We start from the raw sequence: 18,346 nt of genomic DNA on the forward strand, positions 1-18,346 counted from the left end.
GGTAAACCAGCGGTTTTGAAAGGGTATTGTGATGTAAATTGGATCTCAGATACAAGTGAGTCCTTAGCTACTAGTGGGTATGTATTCACACTAGTAGACGGTGAAATATCATGAAAGTCCACAAAGCAATCTTGTGGGATGGGCTCTACCATAGAAGCTGAGTTCATAGCCTTGAAAAAAATAGGAACGAAAGCCGAATGGCTTAGGAACTTAATGGCAGATATTCCATTATGATAAAAACCGACGCCATCGGTATCACTACATTGTGATAACCAAACGACTATTCATCTAGCCAAGAACTGGATATACAATGGTAAAAGGAGGCACATATGCCTCAGTCTCAGACACAACCTTGTGAGATAATACATAGATGAAAGAATGATAGCTATCGATTATATGAAGTCAGAAAGTAACCAAGCAGACATGTTCACAAAGCCTATGTCTGTCAAGAACTTGTGTAGTGCATCTATAGGAATGAGGTTAATGTCTAATCCATATGTCATGTGATGGACACCCTACCTATGTGAAGAGGCTAAATGCCTGAATTATGTTTAAGGGATACAAACGAAGTCACCGGTTGACCGGTTCTATACTACTACTTATACAAATATTCATCCCAAACTGTAGATAGTAAAAGTAGTACTACCACAAAGAAAGAGGTTGAATGTTAAAGCTCTTAATTAGTCTAATCCCAGAAAATGTAGATGTGTGTCAGTTGTGGTGCACACCAAGGACTAACCTAAGTGAATGTAGGGGGTGTGACAGCCGTCGATGGGAACTTATAGACGAGTTTTCTAAAACATTCATGAGTTCAAGATAAGGGACATGGCTGGTTCAAAAGTTCAAAGTGGTTATATGATGGGTAGCTCAAGAGTCGACCAATGGGATATGGTTAATGGGATGGTCAGCTACACCAATGAGGAAAGGTTCAAGGAGTCTGACTCTACCTCTACTCTGTAGCGCGGTCCATTAGACCTAGTGTAGGTTCAAGTCCGGAAGACACCTACAATGATGTGTGCTATAGTGTCTAATTCAGTCACAGCATGTGTCTTTCGTGTCATTTTGAAACTTGTGGGGGATTGTTAGATTTAAAATATTTAATATATATTTTATTTATTTTAAGTTTCAAAATGATTTGATTGCTTTATTATGGTATGGGACCCATGTGATCAAGGAAGTAATGGTTGAATTCCAAAGGGTTGTAACATCCTATGAGTACCCTAAAATCCATTCATGGTCACTACTATGAGTGGGAAGGTGGGTCAAGAATATTGATTGAGATTAATTCTATTTATGAAATTAATTCTCAATTCATGGCCATAGGTTATATCTTTCCCTTTATAGGGTTTTAAGGCCTTTTATGGTCTTTAGTGGAGAATGGCCTTTTATGGGATTTTAAAGCCTTTTATGGTCTTTAGTGGGGAATGGCCATGAATTAGAAATTAATTTTTAATTCATGTCCATAAATCTCATTCTCCAATTAAATTGATCATTAGTGGGTGGCTATTCTTGGGGATTCCAAGGGTGTACAAGGGTTGATTTTGGGCCTATATAAACTCAATCAAATGCATTGTAAAACACATCTTGAGATACATCCATGCTCATACTTTGCAATCACATAAGGTTTATTTTTCTCTCTCTCTTTTTTCTTCTAAGTCTGTTAGAGGGTTGTTGTACTGAAGCTCTTGGCTCCTTCAAGGGACTAGAAGAACTGTTTTATCTTCTAGTTGGAGGTTGTTTTATCTTAGGGTAGTGATGCAGAACAATCCTTGATAGTAGGAGACATCAATTACCTTAAAGGCAGCACCACAAGTGTGACTCAACCTCAAGCTTGTTCAAGTTGTTGCGGGTGTGACTCAACATCAAATCCGAGTTTTGATTTTCTCATTTCAGCCAAAGGTCAAGCCTAGTTTCTATTGCTTAAGCTATTGTATTACCAGTTGTGTTGTTTCAATTGTTTGTAAGGAATTGTAATACAATTACCCAACGGTATATTATGTCTAGAACAATCTTGGTATTTGGGTTCTTGTAGATGATTCATGATCAGGATAAATTGTGAACATTTAAATAAGTTCTATATGGGTGTCATCGGGGTTTTAGTAATCAGTATCTGGACCGATACCGATCTGATACCGATCTGGATTGGTCCAACCTAAATTTCAATAAAAATTGGTTTTAATTATATTTTTACCCTTTGTCAGTACCCTGAATCGGCTGATACCGATTCCTTAAACCATGGGTGTCATTGATAATGTTGCATTGGCAAAAGCAGAACCCGATACTTACAAACCCATGGTTCATCCCTCCCCTACTCTTGCCCCACCTTTGTTCTTCCTCATGCCCTACGGCCCCTACCCCTTGCAATCTTGCTCCATCCTTTCCCCAAAAATGGGTCCCCCTATCCTCATTGTCCATTCAAACGCTTACCCATCTCCGATCAATAGAAGCAACAAGAGCTGACGTTGCTCTGCACATAATCGACAGGACTCTTAGCACCACGCTGGCTATCTTGCATCTTCCTTCTTCTCTCTCTAAAACCGGGAGGACCCCAACCGAAAATTGAAATTGAAATCGAACAAGTAGGCTGCAATAAGCTCGGCCCAACCCAACCCTGAGTCCCCTTAGCTGGGCCCAAGCCCAACTTGGCCCTGACTCTGGGCTTGAAAAATCCAACCTTGGTTAGCCCTCAGGGCTGGACCATGCTGACCATTATTGGCCCTAGCACTGAACAACCTTAGGCATGAAGAGAATTAATCTGGGCCTTCGGAACTGCCTAAGCTGTCAAATTGGTTGGTTGATTGAAACTCGCTAACTCAAATAAAGGATTTTCCAATTACAAATGAAAAAATATTGACACTTAAACATATGCTAAAAAGATCTACGCACCTCATGGACACCCTTGGGAAATCATATCAAAATTCAACGGGAACAATGGAAATTGAAATTAAAAGCCACTCGACAGTGGACACCCATGATATAGTTCCTTGTCCATCTCAATCTTCAGCATTATACATAGCACGGATGGAGAGCTGAAATATGAATTTCTAGTCCAACTCTTTCAGATAAAAGGGGAAGGGGGATAAGGGGTTGGGCTAGGCTGGGGAGAAGAAGAGGAAGGAGAATAAGAAAGCGTCAGGCTGGGCCGGGCTGGGCTGAGTCCAAGACTTCAACCCTAGCTCGACCAGACCCTAACTTAGGGCAGGAAATTCCTAGCCCTGACCTGCCCTCAGGGCCAGGATTTCTCAGTCCAAGTCCTAATTGGGCGGACAGGGCCAAACTTGCAGCCCTACGAACAAGAGCTCTCTCCCAAACCTTCCTCCTCTAGCTCTAGGGATTCCGATGTTCGTCAAGCCTCGAAGCTCAGAAGCCCTGGAAACATCAATGGTGTGCCCAACACCTCATGCTCCATAAGTGGATGATTGACGTCCCTACCTGGATTAAACTCTGACTGGTTAGAATCTCCTCACATTTGTTTTTACTTGCTTCTTATGTTGCTCTCTAGACTCTAGTCTGATTAATTTTTTGGAAGATTCGTCTTGAACTTTATTTCTAGCGGAGTACTTATCAATGGGATAGTTTAATTTTGGTTGTTTAGGTCTAAAGCATATCCATGTGTTCCATAGGAATAATTTATAGTTTGAAAGTTGCGTGATTGTTGAAATCTAGAAGTTTATGAAGGGGGAGGGGGTGGGGGGAGGTATCGATGGCTTAATAATATGAGTTTGGTTCCTTTGCACGTACGTTCTGGTTCTGGTGCACGTACATGTGAGAGGCAACCCACCTGTCCTATTTTTGCCGTTTACAAGGGGAGGAGGGGTATTTATGACAACAAAATAAACATGTGATTGGCTCTAAGATGTACGTCACCTACACTGCAGATGATCCATGTCCAATATGTTATCAATGGAACTCCAATGAGGTCATCGATAAAAGCTGAGAAGGGTGGGACAGGCAATCGGAGAAGGGCAGGTGGAAGGAAATTAAGGGTAAATCTATCAAGAAATTTGAGGGGCACACTCTATTGAGTAGTTATGTAAATCCCAACTCAATAATTTTTTGTGGGGAAGTAGATATCTATCTGGGAGTGTGGTCTACACCAGCACTCCCATGTGTCTATTTCTCTCCTCAAAACAAGGGGGTAGAGGCATCTTTTCAAATGGAGAGGAGGAGATAGACTCATGGGAGTGCAAGCATAGGCCACACTCCCGGACAGAGAACTTTATTCTTTTTTTTTTCTTTTTCTTTTTGTGAAAGGAGAATTTAGTGATGACAAGAGCATGGGTCACCTGAAGCTTTTACCTCACAAAGGAGAAGAAGTCGGGAGTGGAAATAGGCCAGACTGTCAAACATGTCCTTGACTTCTTAGAAGTATTTGATGACCTCAGCGTTATCCGATTCAATATAGATTCTTCTATATCCTGCAGATAGAGCTTGAGATAGACCTATACGAATGCCAATAGCTTCCCCAAGGAAAGGGGGGGGGGGTATTGAAGAAATCTCTATCTGAAGCAGCCAATAAAGGGATACCACGATCATCTCTTATTAAAACATCAATGCCTTCACTTGCAGTGTCTTTGGGTGTAATCTTATAGTTTTCTCAATTAATTTCTACATAGAAAGATTAGCAATATTATAGGAAATAGGAACTTTAAAAACACACAGAACAAGAAAGATTAGCAAGCTAAAAGAACTTTAAGAATCCACCCTTAAAGATACTGATCAAATAAATAGAACATTAGAACCCCACTTTTAGAGGAAGAATTTTATAAATGAACAAAACTTCCAAGTTAAAGGGTAAAAGGTCAAAACATCTATCTCTCTATGTATAAATTACTCACTTTGACACATAACCTATGGTTTAAATATTACACTTTCCTAACTACATAATAATCTCCTATCAGATGATATGTATTGGTGCCGTATCGGTATCAGGCTCCTGCAAAACTGATATGTATCGAACAGTTACGATAACTATGTTTAGAACACTAGTGAAGATCCACCATAAATAGCTTTCCAATGAAGATTTCTTTTAGTTTGTTAAGTTGGAAGGGATCCCTACTTTTCCTGGACGAGTCCTCCTTGGCAATGGCAAGACATTTCTTCAAATTAATATTTTCCTCCTTCATTATCTCCAAAGCTAAGCTTAACTGCCTTATGACTTCCCTCTTTTCTTCATCTTTCTCCATCAATTGGGCTTTCTGAATCCTGTTTTCCTCCTTCAATATCTCCAAACCCAAGTTTAACTGTCTTACGGCTTCCCTCTTCTCTTCATCTTTCTCCATCAATTGGGCTTTCTGAATCCTGTTTTCCTCCTTCGATATCTCCAAACCCAAGCTTAACTGTCTTATGGCTTCCCTCTTCTCTTCATCTTTCTCCATCAATTGGGGTTTCTGAATCCTGTCTTCCTCCTTCAATGTCTCCAAACCCAAGCTTAACTGTCTTATAGCTTCCCTCTTCTCTTCATCTTTCTCCATCAATTGGGCTTTCTGAGTCCTGTTTTCCTCCTTCAATGTCTCCAAAGCCAAGCTTAACTGTCTTATGACTTCCCTCTTCTCTTCATCTTTCTCCATCAACTGGGCTTTCTGAATCCTGTTTTCCTCCTTCAATATCTCCAAACCCAAGCTTAACTGTCTTATGGCTTCCCTCTTCTCTTCATCTTTCTCCATCAATTGGGCTTTCTGAATCCTGCTTTCCTCCTTGAGTTTCTCTATTTCTCCTCCCATTAGTTTCAGCACTTCACTATCATTATCTTCTGTTACAACTTCTGCTTCTCTGGTTCCAACTTGGCCTTGTTCCTTCTCTGGCTCCTCAGGGTCATCAACTTCAGACTCCCCAGACTCCGCTGATTCATAGCTTTCCGAGTCAGTGTCATATGATTTCCCCACAGGGCTTGTTGATCTCTGCAACCGGTGTAGGTTGTGAAGGGTCCCCAACAAACGGTTTCCAGTGTCTGATTTGAGCTGATCATACCGCTCAGCCAAGGAACGGTGGGCACGGTAGAAATCTTCAACCATGGTTATTAGCTCCGGTCGCTTCTCGTAGTACATCTCTGCTCGCTTAGCGAAGGAGTCCGCGTCTTCCTCGATCAACTTCAGCATTGCCTTCGTCTTCTGGTCTAGCTCTGCTCAAAGTAAAATAGACATTAATCTTTCAGATTACTACCTTTGCTCAAGTAACATTAGAGAATCTGATGTTTTGATCATTGATACTAAGTGTTTGTTCCCTTAGATTTTGAAAAAGATACAGAGCCCATCATATTTTTCATAAAACCATTAAAAACCTATGCTTTACCATCAAAGATCTTAATAGTTAATAGATGAAATGTACCTGAAAGAGTGGATTGGAGCCATGGAGTACGTCTTGGGCTGTTGTGACTGTCAAACCACCACGAGTGAGATGGCTTCTTCAGTAACATCTTCTTCTCTACAAAACACGTTCCATAACCAATAAAATAAGGGATCAGAACTCAGAAGGTACAAATTAATTAGGATTCATCCAGAGTGATAATGATTTCTGATTTTAGTCAAATTTGGTGCAGATTTTGATATTTTGCATTCATGGCATGTATTTAATACTATGAATCTCTCTCTCTTGGAAGCGTCAATGAAATGCTTCAGAGAGAAATGAGTACACGAGGTACGAAGGTGACCTGAAACCCTAACATTGACGAGATAATCAACTTAACCCATTTTAAACCATCCTTACCCTATCTCTAGTTTGAACTTTCAGGTAAGAACAAAACCGGAAAAAGGAGGGCTCCTACCACTGCCGGAGAAATGGTAATACACCGTTCCCACTTATGTAAGTACCACTACAACAACTAGAAGAAGTAAAAACAGACATAAACAATGGAAAAGGAAAGCCAGTCTTGGGGATCTGCAGAGAAGAGAACTACTTGATCTTCCACCAAAATATTCTCCGGCGAACGGATTTGAACCAGAAGAAGATTAAGAGCGGAAGAAGACCGTACCTGATATCCTCTCTCTTCGTCTTAAGACTCTTTAGTTTCAGACGAAGAGAAAGAGAGAGAGAGAGAGAGAGAGAAGAGCGAAATCCTCTCTTCGCAAGTCGCGCAAGGTCTCTCTGTGTCTCCACTGCGAATAAGGGGAGGGAATCAATGTTTTTGAAAACGGTTTCCCCATTGTCAGATTTCCGACCAATAAAATTCCGACACGTGATGAGTATGACCAGAGATGGAAGAGCCCGAGGGGCGGGGGAACAAATTAATAAAAGTAAACCAAAACCTAACGTTCAAAAACAAGGGAGGGTAGAAATGGGAAACGGTTCTTTCAGCCAATCAGCCGACAGATTAAAGGATATATATATCTGCATGTTACGGTAACAATGCACTTTGTGTACGTTCTATCCCCAAAAGCAAAACAAAATAAAAAAATATGTAAAATGTGAGTTGTTATTTTTCTTATGAAATTAATAAATTATTTCATATGTAATGACATCTAAACTTCTAAAATCGATTGATTTATATGTGCATAAAAGAAATTTTTAAATCTAAGGATATGGAGAGCGCACTTGCCTCAACGGTCCAAAAAAATATAAGTTGTCAAGTCAATGATGAGTGATTATTGATTAAACAACTACAGGGATTGTAATGTTACTGATGTGACCATGTGTTCTCATCCCTATCTATAGTATAATGAAAATAAGAGAGGAATGAGCGATTCAGTGTTTATAAGAAAAACATTTAATCTTCAACGGCTCTTTTGTTTCTTAAATCAACTATATGTAGAAAGGATTGGGTAATGAAAAATAATAATGAGAAGTTAGAATTATTCACATAGGAGCCCTACTCTCTAGTCGGCGATTTACAATTCTCACCGTTAATGAAACCCAATATGTAATCTCTAAAGAATGGATACCTGGTTTTAAGAATTGAGGATTCGATCTGTGAATCGATTAATTTGAATTGGAATGAACCCAATTTTGAACGATTTAATACGGCTGATTCACTTGTTGTGATTCTAGGGCTTTTTAGGATTGAATCAGGTTGAATCGATTTTAAAAAAAAAAAACCCTAAAAATATCAGATTGATTAGAATCAGGATTGGTTGTGATCGATCCAATTTCAATTCGCCAAACCTGTTTCAAAGAGACCATCTAGGCATTAATTTAAAACAGAAAACTGAAATTGAAACCGATCATTAAACAACGAACCAAACTGAGTAAGGAACCGAATACATTCTATTCTTTTTTAAAATTTTAATCAATATGGATTATAATTTTTTTTTAATGTTTGAAAAAAGTTTGATGGATTATAGTTGACAAAACAAAATTTTTTTTTATTTGTTGTTGTTAATGAAGATGTAAAAGGTTGACCAAAATATCTAAAATAGGATTTAAATCGAATCAAAACCAAATATGAGATCGAGTAAAAACCAAAACCAAACTATGCATGTTCGGTTTTGGGTGTGAGAGTCTATGCTGAAATTCTGAAATTAAAATTCCTAACTTGAGACTATCTCCAATCCAATCAACAAGAATCCAAAAGAACCATTAAGAAATTAACATAAAATTTCAGAGATTGATTTTGGGTGTGAAAGTCTGGTTCAGGTTTCATATGGGAGTACTCCCCACTTCGACCAAAACCTCGGATCAAACAGAGTTAGTTAACTTTTACCGCCAATACCAACTAGAAAATTAGAACCAGAATAAGAATAAGGGGAAAGGAAGAAGATAATAAAAGAACAAGAACAATGGAAGAGTTGCAGACTTACCTGAAGGAAAGGATTGAGAAGAAACAAGCAGACAGAGAAGGATATGTGGCAGAACAGCAACAAGCAACAATAAAACTTTTCTTACTAACTCTAAATTTTTAATCGTTGGTTACATCCAATTTATATAAAAGAGAAAGAAAGAAAGAAAGAATTCCTTATCAAACTCTAAAACATAAAAATAGAGTTCTCTCAGAATTCCTAATCAAACTCTAAAACTAAAAATAGAGTTCTCATTCGTACTACGTACAGTCCTACTTAACTAACAAATAGATAATATTTAAAATTGAAAATTACCAAATTAATCTCCAATTAAGAAAAAGAAAGGAAAAAAACCAAAACCCAACTATCCACATGTTATTGTATCACCCACACTCGTAAGTCGTACCCAACTATCCACATGTTATTGCTTCACCCACACTCGTCGTTCTCTTTCTTTTCCTCTCGGTTTTTTATTAAGAAGAAGAAATAACTTTCATTGAGAAAACAACGTTTCCCATAAAATCCACGGAGTGATATCCAACCATCAATTAAGAATCAAGAGAAGTGAAACAATAGAATCTAGGAGGGAAACTCGGCCGGGTTTTTTAAAACCCTAGCCCAACCCGGTCCTAGGTCAGTCTGAGATATCTCAACCCAGGTTCAATCCTGTCATGCTCAACCTAGCCCAGCCTGGCCTTGATTAACCCTGATCGGGTCAGATTGGGCCAGATTGATGATGATTTTCGCTAGGACCTAGTTGGTCCCGATTTGCTCTATTTTTTTTGCCAATTAAATTGTCCTATGCATTAAAAAATGAGACACATATGATTGGGTATTGTTTTGTTTCATACTCAATTGACTATTTAGATTTTTCTCATTACCCAAAAAAAAGAGACTATTAGAATTTTCTTTGGGTTAAAAACCTTAATCTAATCTTAAAATTCTAAATATTTTTGTTCAATAGATAATTATCTTCTTTTTTTTTTTTTTTTTTTTGTAACATACTAAACAAAAATTGTAAAGCATAACCTAACACAGGGCAAGGCCGTGCCAGATTGGGCTTAGCCCGATACCTTAACCCTAACCCAGCCCGACCTTGACCTATGACCTGAAATTTTCAACCCTAACCCGCCCTCAGGTTTGAAAAATCCAACCCAAGCCCTATTCAGGCTCAAAAAAGGCAAGGGCAGGGTTAGGCAAACAAGGCCAAACTTACGCTCCTAATAGAATCCTTGTGATTTATACCTAAAGCCAACCCTCTTGTACGCTCTTTTCTCTCCACCCATTCTTTCTACATTGGCTTCTTGCTAGTCCTTGTACACACATTGTACCCGTTGGACTCTCACTTAGATCCTCACATGTTGGATGTTGACTTGGATCATCACTACTCCTTATGGTAGACACTTCTCTCTTTTTACAGGACTAACCTTCTTGACATTCTTGAAGACTTCATCTCCTTGGAAAACTCTAACCTCTTCCACCACTTTTGGAAGACTCCACCTCCTTGGACTCCAATTTCTTCCTCCATTCTCTTCCACTCTTGTGGAAGACTCTTCTATTTTCCCTATCTTGATGTCCCTCCAACCTAGTCTCATTCTTCACCCTACGCCGCTAGTCCCATAACTATTTTAAATCGTGACTTACTTAAACCCTGAGCCGTCCATTAGTCCCTCGAATTGACCTCGACTTCATTCTTCACCCTGTACTCCATCTATGCTAGTCCCTCGAATGACCATCATTCCAGTCTTCACCTTGCACTCCATCTTTGCCAATCCATTGAATGAATGAACACCTATGGTCAGCTTTGGCCCATTCTTCAGCCTGCACCCAATAGTCCTGATCCCTTGAATTGAATACGGTCTCAGTTATTGAGTCATGCAAAATAAAAATTGCCTTTCGCTCTAAGCTTGGTTTTAAATACAGAATTGGATCAAGCATATCCATCGATCCTTACCGATTCCATAATGGAATACGGTATCGGTTACTGATCAGCAAACGGCTCAAGCTGAAATTTGGGTAATCCTACCGTTTTTTTTTTTTTAATGTTATCCACAATCAATGGTGCACATCGGTGATTCATAGGTCGGATTTGTAGATCTAAAACCCATCATCCCAGCTTTTTGTGATTTTTAGGTATATTTCTCAATGTTTTTTACTATTTTTTCATGACTCCTCATTCAATATCTTGTGTTTTTTAGGTTTAATCACAATGTTTCATTGTATGATTTTCATATATTTTAAGGAAAATTTATAAAAAAATAGCATTAACTCACAGATGGAAAACCAGGTTTTATGACACAACTTGTCTTGTCTTTTAGAAAACTTGGTGACTTGGCCTAACCAAACTCAAACCTAGTTAGGAAAACCAAACATCATTGTTGTTTTGTTGTCTAAGGTAAAAGGCAAACACTCTACCTCAATCGAGGTAGTACATATAAACAAAAGAATATTTTGTTATCCGAAGTTCAAAAAACAACTTTGAAAATGTATTATTGGGGGTTAGATAGAGAGTTTACATTTTTTTCTTTTTTATATTTATTGATTTATTTACTTAAATCAACTCAGTTACAAATGATTTGAAAAATGATTAAGCACACCGAGTTTATACGGACTTGGACGATTTATGATCGAATCTTGTCATTTTTTACCCTGATTGAGTTTACACTATAGTTGAAAAACCAGGTTTTGGCTCGGACAAGTCACCCGAATATAATCAAAATTTTTGAAAACCTGATCATGAGATTCACACAGACTCACTTAGTCAGGATAAAAAATGACAACGCTCGGTCATAAATCATCTGAATCAAAAAAGACTCGGTCTTTTAACTTAAGCAAATATAAACTCAGCGAGTCTAGTCATTTTTCAAATCTTTTGTAACTAAAATGGCTATTAAGTAAATCAATAGATGAAAAAAAGAGAGTAACTTATACTTGAAGTACTCAATCTTTGATAAAAGTACATTTAGGATACCTCAAATTTTGAAAGGGACGTTTGAGATTCCTTCAGCTTAATCCTACCCTTAAACTGAATAAATTTACTAAATTGTCTTTTTAATTATTCATCCACCCCACCCACACCCCCAAATCCCCATCCCACTCCCATCCAGTGCTCTCCCACCCACCCACCCTTGCGAACTTACAACACCCCCTCCCTTCCCAGTAACCCTACCCACCCCTTCGCTGTTTGCAACCTCCCCCTTCCCCACCCCATCATGCTCTTTGCAAAACCACCTCATCCCCCACCCCCTGTCCCGATCCTACCCCAACCATCCTTTTCCAAACCCACCCTCCACTTACGCTTCCACTCCTGTTGCAACCACCCGCCACACCTTACATTGACCACCCCACCTCATTTCTATTTAATATCCTAGTGTATATGGTGAAGGAGGGGCGTGCATATGGTGAAGGAACAACAAAGGGTCGGGCAGCGGAGAAGGGATTGGGTGAAGGAGGGGTCGAGGCTAGGGGAGGAAGCTCTGCAACTCGGCGTCAGCGGCACGAATCGTCAGCAGCGAGTCTGGTAGCATAGTGAGGGAGTAAATGGCCATGAATCACCATTGATTTGTAGATCTCAACGATTAACTCTCAACATACTCCTTTAGTGCGGGCTTTCCCCTCCCAAATCCAGCCCCACCTCTGCCATTATTGTAGCTAGAGATGAAGATCCTGGAGTTGGCGAATCCAAGCATCAACTTCAAGTAGGCATCCCTGATACGCTAGAAGAGCTTCTTTGGTGAGTTGATGCCGACAAAGAGCTAGAGGTTGGGCGTCACCTTGATCCACCACAATTGCCTCCGACGACTGTGGTTCTACGCAAATGCGTCTTCCAAAGAAGAGAAGACAACTTCACACGATTCTTCCAACACCGAAACCGATGAGACCCATCTAGACGCTCATTGTCTTTCTCTTCCACTTCCCTCTTAGGCCCTTGTACAAGCTCACTGATATTCCCACCATTATCAATTTCTACTTTTGTTTCTATTCACTCAATCTTCATTTCTTTTTTATTAGCTTGCTCCTCCATATTTGCTAAATGCCTTCCACATAATATCTGTGTTGGAGGGGTTCAATCTATCGCTCTTGTTTGAATTTTGAAGAGAAGAAGAGGGAGGAGAAGGAAGCGCAGAGCTTTACGATAGTAGCAGGTGGGAGCAAAGGGTTACAAGGGAAGGAGCGGGAGAGGTAGGGGGTGCTACAATGGTGATTGTGATAGCAATGGTGGTGGTGGTGGCGACTGCGATAGGTGGAGGTGGTAACGGATTTGGTAGGTGGTGGCAGAAGTGTAAGCGGATGGGGATGAAGATGGGTGAGGGGTGAGGGGTGAGGTTGAGAGGGGTACACATGAAATTTATTCAATTTATGGACCAGATTAAGTTAAATGTAACCCCAGACGTATTTTTATCAAAGATTGGATACCTCAAATGTACTTTACCCCCCAAAAAACAAAATATAACCTCCTTCTCATTGCTCCATAACTCCCCAAAAGCATTTTTTTCAAAGTTATTTTTGGAATTTGGACAACAAAAACATTCATTGCTTGAATTTTATTATTTTAAACTCATTTGTGGACCTCGATTGGGGTAAAGTATTGCCTTTTATGTTGGAGTCTAAATGGCTCTTGATCAGGTTTTTCAGAATTTTGACTCGATTGGGTGACTCACCCAAGTCAAAACCTAGATTTCCAACTATAAATGAACTATACAATTTAATGGTTTTTGTATTCTTCAATTAATAATAAAATAATAAATAGAAAGTGTTGTAGATATTCAAATATGTAGATCAAACTTATATCTACAACATTCATTTAATAATGTTTGATTTTTTTTTAATATTTTCAAAAAAATAAATATGCAAGAAAAAAACATTCAAAATGATTTCTTGAGGATTTTTTTGTAGAAAATTCCCCCAAAATTTTAACATTATTAAATAAATGGTGTAGACTCAAGATTGATCTACAACATATTTAAATATCAGCCACACCTTTAACGTATTTTTTATTTTTTAATAATTAACCAAAAATACAAAAACCATGAAAAATGCATAATTTATGCAATTTATTTACAAATTTTCCTCAAAATACATGAAAATCACGCAATGAAACATAGTAATCAAAACTAAAATACTGAATGCAACATAATAAATTATCCCCCCCCCCCCAAAAAATGCAACATAATGTATGGCAAAACATGAAGAAAAAAAAAAAATGGCAAACAAAAAAATGAAGAATCTTCAAATTTCACCTCAATCCGAGCTCAACCGAGATAAACCTGATGCTTTTTTTTCTATTTCAGTCCATTTTAAAACAGAAAAGCAGATTTTTGTTTGATATCCGGTCAGATCGATGATGGCTGGTCCGGATCCATAACCGAAATACCATGCCAAATGCCGTATTCGGATTGTCCTTGGATTGGTATCAGGCTCGGCCGATATGCTCGATCCGATACTGTTGTTCCGTGGGGGATCATTCATGGCAAGTATTTAATACAATGAGAATCTCTTGCCAGGATCAAAAGGAAGTGCTTCAGAGTGTAAAGACTCTGTATTCTGAATCAAGAAAAATAAAAATAGCCTCCTATTCTAAGAACCACTTTCTCATTATCTGAGGGGATCATTCTTAGCAAGTAATAATACCATGAGAATCTCTTGCAAACATCAAGGAATTGCTTCAGAGTGTAAATACTCTTTTTTCAAATGAGAAAAAACAGAGCTAAGTAGGATCGCTAAGCGCCATAACAGAGAGAAATGAGTATATGAGATAAGAAGGTGAGCTGAAATGAAACCCTAACAATGAAGTGATAAACTTCAAGGTAAATCCGTATAAAACAAAAAAGGTGAACTCCGACCGCCGGAGAACTGGTAATACACAGTTCCCTACTTAAGTAACTACTACTACTACTACTACAACAACTAGAAGATGTAAAAATATAAATGAAAAATCAATCTTGGAGATCTGGACAGAAGAGAACTACTTGAGCTTCGGGAAAATGGATTGCAATAAGAAGAAGAAGAAGAGCGTACCTGATTTTTTTCTATGTCTTCGTCTTAGTTAGTTGCAGCAGAGGAAGTGAGAGAGAAGGAGCGAATTCCTCGCGAGTTTCGGAAGGTCTCTCTGTATCTCCTCCGCTTTGAATTGAGAGACCTTCGACAGAGAGAGAGAGAGAGAGGGGTTTTTCAGGAATCAATGTTTTTTAAAACGGAAAACGAAATTGTCAGGTTTCTGACCAATAAATTTGACATGGGATGGAGAGGACCAGAGATGGGAGGGGAAAAAATTAATAAGTGTTTTCAAACCTAACGTTCAAAAACAAGCGATAGACATGGGAAACGCTTCTTTCAGCCAATCAGCCATTCAGCCGACAGCTTAAAGCATATATCCGCATGCTAAATTCACAATGTGGAAAAATTTCGCTGCAACCCGGGTTCCAGCCATGTTCCTGATGTCCCCAATGGTAGGTGCAAATTTAGAGTAATCCCTTTCACCTTTGGGTTCACAAATACCCTCTTAGGTTTTGGTATTTTCCATAATATCCTTCGCAGCAGCTACATAGTTACAAACCGGACAACAGCCAATTTTTGTCCGCACAATGTGGCTAGTTATTTTTCTGTATATGGAATTGATAAACCATTTCATATGTAATGAGATCTAAAGTTGTAAACTTTTAAATTTGATTTGGGAAATAGAACACTATCTGGTTGTGTGCAGTGGTGCACGGCCTATGCTTGACATAGGACCGTGCAAAATGACCATTGCATCCTTAGGAATTTTTGTCTTTCCAAGGGGGCATGACGATGATCAGATAGCGTTCTTTCTCCCATTTGATTTATATGAGCATCTAAGATAAATTCTCATCAAATATGATGTGGAGAGTACTTGCCCCAACGGTCAAAAAGAATATGTTGTCAAGCCAATGATGAGTGATTAAAGATGATTTAGCTCGAGCTCACCCAATCTGCCCTGAGTTTGATAGGGCCTAAGTTAGGCTTTTCAGCTCATGGACTGGACTGGGATTAAGGCCAAATTTGGTCTGATTTTTATTTCAATTTTGGATTGATTTCAAGAAATAGTCAATAAATAGATTTTTTTTTATCAATAAATTAAAATTGTTTTGATTGCATCAATCTGAAATATTTCAAGGGTAAGAAATCCATTGGGTAATTCAATTTCTGTGAATAAATTCTTTATATTTCTTTAGGAAAGGGTGGCAATGGCATGGCGATGGAGGGGTGGTGGGGGTGGCGATGGAGGTGGTGGGAGCATGGTAGTGGCGGTGTGGGTGGTTGTGAGGAGGTGGTGGTGGAGGCGGTGACGGGGCATGGTGTTGGTTAGAGTGTTAGACCATTAAGAGAAGAAGAAGGGTGGTGTTTTATTTTTAACATAAAATAACTATTTTGCCCATCAAATTACTCATGTGTTCATTAAAGAACAAAAGTGAAACCGATTCAATTTCAAAATTGAAATTGGTGAGTAGTGGTGCGCTTCATGCCCATGCTCACCAGGAAGTCTCAAGTTCCAGTCTTCTGGTTGTTACCTTCCTCCTCCCCAGTTCCCCACCCAGCCCCTCAAAAGAAAAATGGGAGAATGTTCTCTATGCCGGGGGCGCAGGCTGCGCCCAGACACATGGGGGTGGGTGGAATGACCACCCTGCCCCCTGATTGGCAAGCCCATGTGTCTGCGCGCAACCTGCACTGCAGCACAGAGAACATTAGCCCAAGAAAAATATATATAAAAACTCCCAATTCCAAAAAAAAAAAAAATTTTGAAATAGTTTCTCAACCATTTCAAAAATTTTATTCCATTTGATTTCTATTTTACTGAAATAAGGTGCAAAATCAAACCAAGCAATTTCCGAAATAAAAATCACCCCATGAAATTGAAAAAGAAATCATACCAAATCAGGCCAAAGATTTCCAAGCTCGGAGTAGGGTCGGGCTAGGCCTGGGCTTGAGTCCAGCTCAGTCTAGCCCTATATATATATATATATATATATATATAAAGGGGGGGGGGAGGAGCTCGACCTACCCTAGCCCTAAAATGACAAAAATAAGGGTTGCTAGGGTCAAATAGGGCCAACCTGGCCTAGCCCGGCCCAATCAGAGCCAGACTAGGTTGGGTTGAGCCCCGTAGGGTTGTGCTTGGACTGCGATATCCCGGCCCAACCTAGGGTTAGGTTGGGCCTGGATTGAGCTAAGGGCACCTAGGATTGGGCTAGGGTTTTAAAAAATCCGACTCAACCTGGCCCGCTGGCACCCCTACTGATGACTAACACAACTACATGGGTTTGTAATCTCAAGGGATGGAGGTCCAAACTCAAAATATAGCAGAAACACCTTCTTGTACATCTATCAAAAACTCGTAAGGAAAAAGGGGGAGGGGGAGGGGGAGGATTGCTACGATGCCACAGTGCAAATTTCCACCAATTAGGGGATGGGGAATCAAATCATCCGGTAGGGAGTTTTAACAATGAGAGAGAGTGTGGAGTCCCCGGGTGGGATGTGAGGAGCGTGCTAGGACTTTGCACAATGGCATCGTGGCTATTCTTTTCCTTAAAAAAATTGAGGTTTTCTGGTTTGGCAGTCCACATAACTAATTCATAGTCTACTGCCTATTTCTACCATGTGGTAGATCGGATTGGGCTGAAATTTTATGGATAGGTCAACTCTAAAGTCTAGAGCTCACATGTGAAGTTTCAACGGAAACAGGGTTAGCCATATCACGGAATAGATTATTGAAAATTCTAGAAGTTTGACATGGGTGCAAGAGACTACTAAGGGGTTGCATGGTCATAAATGAGAGGGTACAACAAGGCTAATGCTTGAATTTATGTTAGAAATTTGACATATGGTCTATCTAGACCATCCCCTAGGTATCTAATGATCAAATTTAATATTTGATCCTTTCCCGTGTGGAAATAGTTGTCACAACAAGGGGCCCCTAGGTATCTAATGATCAAATTTAATATGCAAACGATCTGATCTGGTACATTGATTTTTTGATGTGATCAGATCCGTCAGATTAGAAGATCCTACGGTCATGTTTGATATGGTATGACTGTTGTGAACAACTTTATCTCTGGTTTAATCTGGACCGTTAGATCGGATGGCAATCTAATAGTTTAAAGACAAAATGAACAAATATGTCTGTTCAAAAGAGGTGCTTCACTTCTATAAAATAGAAGTGCAGTGTTCAAACGAATTCTCTCTCTCTCTCTCTCTCTCTCTCTCTCTCTCTCTTGCAATCAGTGTCTCTCAAAGATATTATGTGTTTCGTTTTTATTGCTTTGTTGAGTTCTGAAGGTGAATTTTGTCACGTGGGGACAAATATCTCCTTTAAGATAGCGAGTACGCGTTCAATAACTATTTGAGGGATCAATGAGTTGTCATATCTTGGAGGTTGATTCACAAAGAACCAAATTTGCATTATAGGGGACAACTACAATCTTAAGGAGAATCACCGGCAACTCACCTCAGCCTACTCTCAGTTGGCTTGTGGGCAGCGCTGTGGTCATGACTCATGATAATTGTTGGAGTATGCATTCGTGTGGTTAAAAAACCCAAAAAAAAACAAAACTATAACAACTACAAATGTATTGAAAACTACCATAAACCTCATTGCGCCCAAACCGCACTCTAAAAAC

The 18,346-nt window shown here is 39.3% G+C and overlaps 1 protein-coding gene across 1 annotated transcript; it reads right to left on the reverse strand.

The window, feature by feature from the left end:
* Positions 1 to 4,985: 4,985 nt before the first annotated feature.
* Positions 4,986 to 14,828, reverse strand: LOC122668510 (protein NETWORKED 3A-like). The gene is made up of 5 exons (XM_043865065.1): positions 14,788 to 14,828; positions 6,971 to 7,021; positions 6,328 to 6,423; positions 5,697 to 6,121; positions 4,986 to 5,600 (listed from the first exon to the last, which is right to left on the reverse strand). Exons 3-5 carry the CDS (start codon positions 6,413 to 6,415, stop codon positions 4,986 to 4,988), a joined length of 1,128 nt encoding a protein of 375 aa, XP_043721000.1. The 5' UTR covers positions 6,416 to 6,423; positions 6,971 to 7,021; positions 14,788 to 14,828.
* Between the last annotated feature and the right edge of the window lie 3,518 nt (positions 14,829 to 18,346).

The sequence above is a fragment of the Telopea speciosissima genome, chromosome 7 (assembly GCF_018873765.1).
Source record: "Telopea speciosissima isolate NSW1024214 ecotype Mountain lineage chromosome 7, Tspe_v1, whole genome shotgun sequence".
In the NCBI taxonomy this organism is placed as follows: domain Eukaryota; kingdom Viridiplantae; phylum Streptophyta; class Magnoliopsida; order Proteales; family Proteaceae; genus Telopea; species Telopea speciosissima.

What these genes read in the sequence shown, in the direction of transcription:
- LOC122668510 (XM_043865065.1), bottom strand. Translation starts at nt 6,415, where the DNA reads ATGTTACTGAAGAAGCCATCTCACTCGTGGTGGTTTGACAGTCACAAC. An exon ending in GCTCCAATCCACTCTTTCAG is followed by an intron (nt 6,122 to 6,327) that starts GTACATTTCATC and finishes TACTTTGAGCAG; the next exon opens with AGCTAGACCAGAAGACGAAG. An exon ending in GAGAAATAGAGAAACTCAAG is followed by an intron (nt 5,601 to 5,696) that starts GAGGAAAGCAGG and finishes GAGATATTGAAG; the next exon opens with GAGGAAAACAGGATTCAGAA.